At 34.2% G+C, this 8396-nt stretch overlaps 1 protein-coding gene across 1 annotated transcript; it reads left to right on the top strand.

Moving 5' to 3' along the window:
• The first annotated feature begins 1605 nt into the window (after positions 1-1605).
• LOC144560613 (squamosa promoter-binding-like protein 17) lies at positions 1606-5993 on the top strand. The gene is made up of 3 exons (XM_078309852.1): positions 1606-2042; positions 4658-4794; positions 5291-5993. The coding sequence occupies exons 1-3, from the start codon at positions 1675-1677 to the stop codon at positions 5830-5832; spliced, it is 1047 nt and encodes a 348-aa protein (XP_078165978.1). The 5' UTR covers positions 1606-1674; the 3' UTR covers positions 5833-5993.
• Positions 5994-8396: the final 2403 nt, after the last annotated feature.

Consider the following 8396-nt stretch of genomic DNA (forward strand, 5'->3'; position numbering starts at 1 on the left):
ATTAAAATATATGATATATATCTACTATTTGAATACGAATAATTGAAACATAAAATCACATCAATATCCTTATCCACACGGATACATCTAAATTTACGAATACAGATCGGATATTAACCATATGATTTTCACCCCTACATCAAGTACTTGCATTAAAAAAAAAATCTCAATTTACGCTGTCAAAAACTTTTAGAACTTAGTATAAACAGAAGTTACTTATTTTCACAGACAACATCTTATGTGCCCATATTATACTGTGAAGAATATGTTTGCCTTTAATTGACAAAAAAGAAGTACACAGACAATAGACACATATATAGACACACAAGCACACAAATAAAACACCAAGTTCACCTACTTTTTTCTCATCTGTTGAACAAGCACATGCAACCATGCATGTCGTTTCCAGAAGAGCACTCTTAGTACCAAAACTGTACCAGTACCTAGCAGTCTACTGTCTACACTCAATAAGACCGAGGTGTCGCATTTGGGCAATCTAAAGGTACAGTACAGAGATCAAAAATCTCCTTTATAAATTATGATGGATATTTGAAATTGAAATATTGAATGCATTATGCATCGTATTCGTATTCGTATAGCATGGATGCTAGCTTTAGGCTGCCTCAGAGTTGAAAGATTCTATATCTGCATCATTTTAGAAAAACAAAATTGGTAAATTGTAACTGAAAAAAGGAACATAAAGAGACGGTTCTTCTGTGGCACTAGACAAGTAGCATTATTTGGGAGAGCTGCTGAGAAAACATCAAAGTTTGTTCACAAATTAGTTCAACAAAGTACTGGGAATGCGTGTCAGCTTTGTGCTTTGAAATTTTAATTAACCCAAGACAAGACTCAAGTTTGTACTATTTAGCCTACTAAATACTTTGTTTAAAATTTTTAAAAGTTTCATCCGGTAGATTTTCAAATGCTTCTTCTTTTTTTCTTTTTTACTCTAGCTATTATACCTTTATTTTTTTTTTAAACATTAAGAATTTGAAACTCAAATATTAAAATAAAACTATCAGATATGATATATATAGTTTTCACCTTACATTTGCAAAAGATTACGACATTTTTTTTACTTTGTTTTGATTAGTATTAAGCGTCTACAAAATACATCGATGAAAATAATTTCTAGATGTTAAATTTTCAAAGTATTGATTGATATAAAAACAAAATTGAAATGTCATAATTTTATGTTCACGTGAAATAATAATAATATATTCAACGATTTTATTTGACGTAACTTTTTTTTTCTCAACTAATAATTATAGTAATAACACGAGTTAGTGAAAAATGTTCATATTTCATGTATATGCCTACTATAAACAATAATTAAGCAAGAGAATATATACATACACTCCCATCTTTTCATCAATCAACCTACATTTATTTTCAAATATATATATATATATATATCACTAAACTAAACTAAACTAAACTAGAAGTCCCCAAATCACACACTCACATGCACAAAACAATAAAAAAAGAAAATGAAAATATGAAACACGGAAAAAACACAAGAATGTATTCCAATCCTATGACCACATGTGAACCAGACCCATAAAAAAGCGCCACCGTACTTGACCTCATTTCAATAGACAAACCACCACCCCCCTTGTCTCCCTTCTCTCTCTCCCCTCTCTGTCTCTCTCCCTTCCTCGGCCATGGATTATGATTTCTAAACCCTCCCCACCACCACCACCAAAACTCGAAATGGAGCCGGGTTCCGCCTCCGACTCCGCAAACTGTCTCAAGTTCGGAAAGAAGGTGTACTTCGCCGAGTCGTCTTCGTCGGGCTCGTCCTCCAAACCACCTTCTTCATCACCACCACCTTCACCACTACCTCCACCAGCGCCGGTGGGGAGGAGGAGGAAGGCGTCGGAGGCACAACCGCCTCGTTGTCAGGTGGAGGGGTGCAATTTGGACTTAACCGGGTCGAAAGCGTACTACTGTCGACATAAGGTGTGTGGGACTCACTCCAAAGCGCCTCGGGTTGTCGTCGCCGGTATCGAGCAGAGGTTCTGTCAGCAATGTAGCAGGTATGGTGATGCCATTGTCCATTGATGTGTTTTACTTTCTTGGTTTTTTTTCTTTTTTCTTTTCATGTTTCCCAATGTATATGTTGCTTATGTGAGTGTTTCAGAAATAAGGGCATTTTTAATTGCTAAGTCCCTGTATTATTGAAAATGATGATTCAAGAAAATTTCCTTTTCAAGTCTGTTTTTTTCTAGTAAAAGCAATGTTTTAGTGAATTTTGCAATTAAATGGGGTTTTGGAGGGGGTGGAGGTGAATCAAAATTATATATATCTTTTTTTGTAAATGTCCAAAAGCAAATACCAACTTTTGCCAAGTATTGCGCAAATTCCTAGTTAATTCTAAAATTAGAAAGTAGCTAAGAATGAAATCAAGGATAGATTTGAACCTGAAGAAATGCACTTGAGTCTCACACGTGTTTTCAATTATTATGTCTAGCTTTCTTCTTTTGGTTGTAAAATTTTGGAAAATTGTGTTGTCTACTAAAAACTTATACAAATCTTCTCCTTTTTGGGTTTCCAAAAAAAAAAGTAGAGGCTTTCATTTCTACTTGAGGCATGCTATCTGTAGATCACCTTTTCCCTGTTTTATATTATCCTTTGTAGATCGACAGTTGTGCAAGATGACTTTTTTTTTTAATTTCTCTCGTTTCTCTTTATACCCTTACAAAAGGTCTTAATTTGCTTATCAATTATAAACCTTCTGAGCCAGAATTTTCATCTACATCTCCGACCTTTTGTTTCATCTTATTTTACATTTTTTTTTTTTGTGAATTTCAAGATGTTGGGGATGATTTTACCTAATTGTTTATATAGACTTATCAAAGGACACCAAATGTCCTTACTAGTATCTAGATTTATAATTACTTTAATTCTTTTGTTTCTCCTTTCTGTTTGTGTTTTTGGCTCTTATTAGCTGCTGGTGTTTGCTTTAATTGTATTGCTGGTTTCTTAAGGTGCAACATTTTGATATATTACACAGATTTGCAATTCTGATTTGCAAGTAGTTCCATACATATCATGAAACAAAGAACATAAGTAAAACTGACTGAGACTAAGTGCTTTACAGTTTAGCTTTTAACTCATCTCTTTCCATACAATCATGTCATTTAGACTACTTTCATTGATAAGAGTACTATAGAGTGTTAGTGTAATCCTCAGAAAGAACTGTTTCTAATGTGAAAAACACTGAATATCATGTTAGATATATATGTTTTGCTTAGAACCATACAAAGTCTAAAGAGTCTTTACTAATATCAATATTTGTTTGCTTGCGAGGATTTCTCATAATGTACTGTTATACATCATTCCACATCTAGTAACTCCAAATGAATGTCATTTTTACCACTCTCTGATATTTTCTTGGGCATTTGATCAAGTTAGAGTTTCATATAATCCTTTATCTTTCTATGAACTACTTGTCATGTCTAATACTGCATGTTTTATTCCATTGCACCAGAGTGCATACGAAAAGAAAGATATGGTTCCCATTATAAGTTTGATAGTAAGAAATTGTTACTGTCCATTTGACTTTGTATTAGTTGGCAAGTTGTCGCCGTTCCATTTACCTCCAATGTTCTTCAATATATGTACATGTCCAGATATGATTCAAGGAAGATGATTTGAAGAAGCATCTATTACCTAAAATTAAGGGCAGTATGCTTGGCTTGCAGTGTGGGAGACATTATTCACTGTATATTAATGTTTTGTTGGTGCATTAATGGCTTGACAGTGCAAACTGATGTATTGGTAGCTAGGTTGTACACATAATAGTCCAAACTAATAGAACCCACTATATTTAACCATTTAATCTGACTCTTCACTTTCATTGGTTGCGCTGAATGCTATGTTCCATGGCTATATTTAAACATTTATATCATAAAACTTTTTGATAAATAGTAGTTTTCTTTGTTGTCAATTTTTTATTGGTTTGATCTGTACAAGGGTACTAAAACTGTAGGGTTTGGTTTCAACTGGTAAGAAAATCTTTGATAGAGACCATGAGTTCTAGAAGGAGGGAAATAGTGTAAATTAATCCCTTCATTAATATAGGTAGGCTTTGTTTAATTAGATTTAATGCTCCTAATTAATTTGGATATGTGGGTCATGATAACAGTAGGCACCGACTCAAAAAGTTTTTAAATGGTAACCAATGACCAATCAACTGTACAGAATGAATTTGCATGTGTACTCAAAATCTTATGGTAGTTTGGAGTATCGAATCACCGCTTGTGGTTGTTCAACCATTTTCAGGGACCTTATATACAACTTCCAGTTAAATTTAACTTGGTATCAATTTTAGTTTCCTTTATAAGGAGTAAATTGTTATATGCACATTAATAAATTGTTATCCACGTTAGTAATTTTTTTCTTGAATTAACTAATTGAAGTTTAAAAATTGTATGCACCATTATTTTTTGCAGAGCAACTTTTAAATTGCTGAACTTTCTGCACATTAGTAATTTCTGCGGGGATATTGCAAATATTGCACATCAACTTGCTTACGTTGAATTGAAGGTTCCATGGAAATGGTTCCCAATAAATCGGCCTACAAAAGCAATATTTCCAATTAATTTTGTCATGAGTTATGCATTGGCTTTACCTTTTCTGCAAATTTTAGGTTTCACCAGCTAGCAGAGTTTGATCAAGGGAAGAGGAGTTGCCGTAGGCGTCTAGCAGGGCACAATGAGCGCCGTCGCAAGCCCCCTCCTGGCCCCTTATCCACTCGTTTTGGACGCCTCACCACTTCCTTCCATGGTAACTTAGAAATATCTCTCTTATCAAAATATATTTTTTTTCTTGTTGTTGGATATATAGTAGACTTGTGCCAGATATTGAAATCACATATTATGTTGTTGTTGATTTTGAATTATGAGGATACGAATTGTAATTCCATATTTGTTAAGTCTAGAACAACTACCAATTACATTGTTAAAAAGTACAACTGATGGATCTGGCATTAGTGACTGGAATATTTTGTAAGCGACAATAAATCCAATACAAGGTAAATCTGTCCATATATAATTGCATAAAACACTCATGTGGTAAAAGACAAACAAAAATAAAGGGCATTAAAATGGCTAAAACAATATCATTAATTATACTGACTAGGATATCCAACATCAGGGACCATGCAAACTCAGGTTTCTGGTTTAAATTATTAGAGTTAAACTAGGGCCCATTGGGCTGTGCTTGGGACTGTTAAGACCTTGCCTTTGTTTGGTTTATATATTCCCTGTGAAATTCATACCAGGGGACCCAAGTCGATACCGGGGTTTCATGATGGATTTTGGTTACTCACGTCCCCCAGCAACTTCCGGTAGAGACCTCTGGCCAGCTGTCAGACCAATGAACCCATTTCCCAATGCCTTGGTCCATCAACCCCCGGCAGCTCCGGCTCCAGACAGGTTTTACCCGTATATGCAGGGTCCCGGCCCGCTGTACCCGCCACACCTTCCGAGTGACGACTGTCTGACTGGCGTCAACTCCAGCTGTGCTCTCTCTCTTCTGTCAACTGGCCCAACGATCCCCTCGGGCAGCAACATTTTAGGCAACCAAATGATGCCACATTCAGCTAGCATGCATGCCTCCTGCGAGTCAGGTGGACACTGGGGGATGAGGTCAAGTGGGCCTTACGGGGGCCGGGGTAGTAGCAGTGGTGGTGATTCAGATGAACTCGAGTTTGGTGGGGGCGAACTCGAGCTAGCCTTGCAACGTAGTGGGCCCCATATGGACCACAGGTCGGGTCGGGCCTGTGATAATACTGCCAGTCATGGCACAAACTGGCCTCTTTAGTGGCAACTCGATTGAAAACTGTTGTTAGTGCAGTGTTAGGAAAATGCTAAGGTGCTAACTAATTTATCTATTTTTGAAAACATATGCTTCTTTTGTTTTGTCTTGAACCTGTTTCCTTGGATCTCAGGAACTATCCTACTGGTTTTAATTTCAGTATTGTTCTGGACAGCTCCTTACATTTTTTCTTTTCTTTTTGTATTAGTTTTTCTAGTTCTCTTACATGTCTAGATGCCCAAATGTCAGTGAATTGATTTATTAATTGGTGTAAAATAGGAAATTAGTTGCACAATTAATTAAAGCATGCTTTTTATTCAAAAAAACATTTGGTTTATATCGCTCGGCGAGATTTAACCGTTGTCAAAAAATTTAAATGTTCAAAAATGAATGGTACGAAGAATATTATTGATTCAAAAGTTCCATATAATCGTGCGCAAAGTACATGGATATTGTTGGGAATTAAATCTGAGACAATGCTGTATCATGTTGTATGTGTAAGGAAATACTGGTTTTTTGAAACAAAAAATAATAGTAAATCATTTTACTTTTAAATATTTGTAAGGGATTTTAATATAAATTTTTGAATTAACAATCTCTTACACAAAATATATTACTTTAGTCACTAGATGAGAATTTTTTTTAAATATTATATTATTATTGTGGAGAAAAGTATACTATTATATTACTACAAAGAATAGTGATCTATTGTAACATAATAATCTGACAATTTTAATAATTATAAAACATAATTTATAATCCTTCTACTTTAGAAATTGTAACTGAATAATAGGAGCATAATGACAGGACAAAAACGGTATGATAACAAACTAACTTCACACTATTATTGAACAATATAACAAAAAAAAGTGGAACTTTTCTAGAAATACAACTAAAATATTATTAGTTTGATTACGATAAAAACAATTATTCTGTTATACTTATTTGAAACATATCCCTATCTCCTGTCATTCACTTACAAAAAATGATTGATATGATATGAAGTTGGGTTGTCTTATCCCTATCTCATTCACAGTACCTTAAAGGTTGTAAAGTTAAATAATTATTACATCCGGACACAAAATGTATATAGTAAATTTTACTTGCGATTGAGGTTATTTTTTCAATTGTTTTTTATGGTTTCAAAAAGGTAAAAGAAGACATCACGTTAAAAAGCAAGCTTAACTTTTCATGTTCAGTTAAATCTTTCAATTTGACACTCTTTGGATCTATATGTTTCGACCCGCTACACGAATTATTGCTATGTAAGGGAGACAAAAAGTCTGCACTAAGGCTGTGAACATTACAGAACTCCCTGAAGTAACTCAAATTTTGAGTTTGGATATACCGTTCAGAATCCGGACCAATCAACCCCGGTTGGAATTCGCGGGACTTTATAGATTCTAATTGGACGGTCCTGATCCAAACTCAAACTTTGAGTTACTTTAGGGTATCCGAATTCAACATCATTATAAGAATTTTTTTTTTTTTTTTGAGAGGAAACCCGTAGGTATTAATTTATTGAATATGAAATGTTTAGCATTACAACAGGTAAGTAAAAAACAGTAGAATCGAAAGCCTACATTATTCCTATTTTAACAAAAACCATTAGCAACCTACATCTAATCAGAGTATGAATAAAATTATAGATGAAACACCATCTACTGCCTTGGTATTGAGAGCCAAATGAATTAAATAAAGCTACCCGTCTATTACCCCCATTCTATCAGGAAAATCAAATAACCCAACAGTGAGGGGGCAAAATGCAATTTTTGTTGCCACTCTTCTGACAGCCAATTTCTGTCCTTCATTCCAGACCAGCACTTCTGATGATTTACCAGTAGCCATCCTAACTACTCTGAGATGAGAGAATTCCTGTTTTGCACCTACCTCTCTGACAAACGTTGATTATCCTCCTCCAACTTGCTCTTGCAATAGTTGAAGCACAAATTGGACTTTAGACTCTTTTGAGATCTCTAGATAAATTTAAAATAGAAAAATAAAGTGTGGCATGAACTGGATTCGAATTTAATTGAATTTAAACTTTGACTATTTGAACTTAAAAGATTTGGATTGTGGCTTATTAGATAGATAAGGATTACTGGATAATTATTGAGACTGAAACAGTGCTTAAATAAAAAAGGAAATAACTTAAATGAAGTGGTAATAATATATTGATAAATAGTTAAAAAAAAAGACTCTTAATAAATGATTGAATAAAAATATACATGGGATTTAAGTATTGAAAGTCATAAATTGTTCTGTTATACTAATCTTGATAAATATTGATTAGGATATTTATATAATTTTTACATAGAAATAACTTTAGAGGAGACTGATGGAATGATATGTTCAGGACGAACAGACTAATGGTGACCTCGCTTGATTTCCCTACGATATCAGGTGCGAGGTTATTTGATTAGTCTAAGATTCATGACTAGAAATTAAATCGTAACTCGCTATGCATTTTGAATATTTGATTGACTGCATTTATTGAACTGTTGCATTATATGCATGGCCCAATACAATTGAAACTGGATTACAAGTAAGTCTGTTGACTGTCATGTTGA

The sequence above is a fragment of the Carex rostrata genome, chromosome 10 (genome assembly GCF_964058835.1).
Source record: "Carex rostrata chromosome 10, lpCarRost1.2, whole genome shotgun sequence".
NCBI lineage: Eukaryota > Viridiplantae > Streptophyta > Magnoliopsida > Poales > Cyperaceae > Carex > Carex rostrata.

Bases quoted from the DNA above. Each gene is read 5' to 3' on its own strand.
- LOC144560613 (XM_078309852.1), top strand. From the start codon at position 1,675: ATGATTTCTAAACCCTCCCCACCACCACCACCAAAACTCGAAATGGAG. The intron at 2,043-4,657 runs GTATGGTGATGC...TGCAAATTTTAG, and splicing joins TTCTGTCAGCAATGTAGCAG to GTTTCACCAGCTAGCAGAGT. The intron at 4,795-5,290 runs GTAACTTAGAAA...AATTCATACCAG, and splicing joins CCTCACCACTTCCTTCCATG to GGGACCCAAGTCGATACCGG.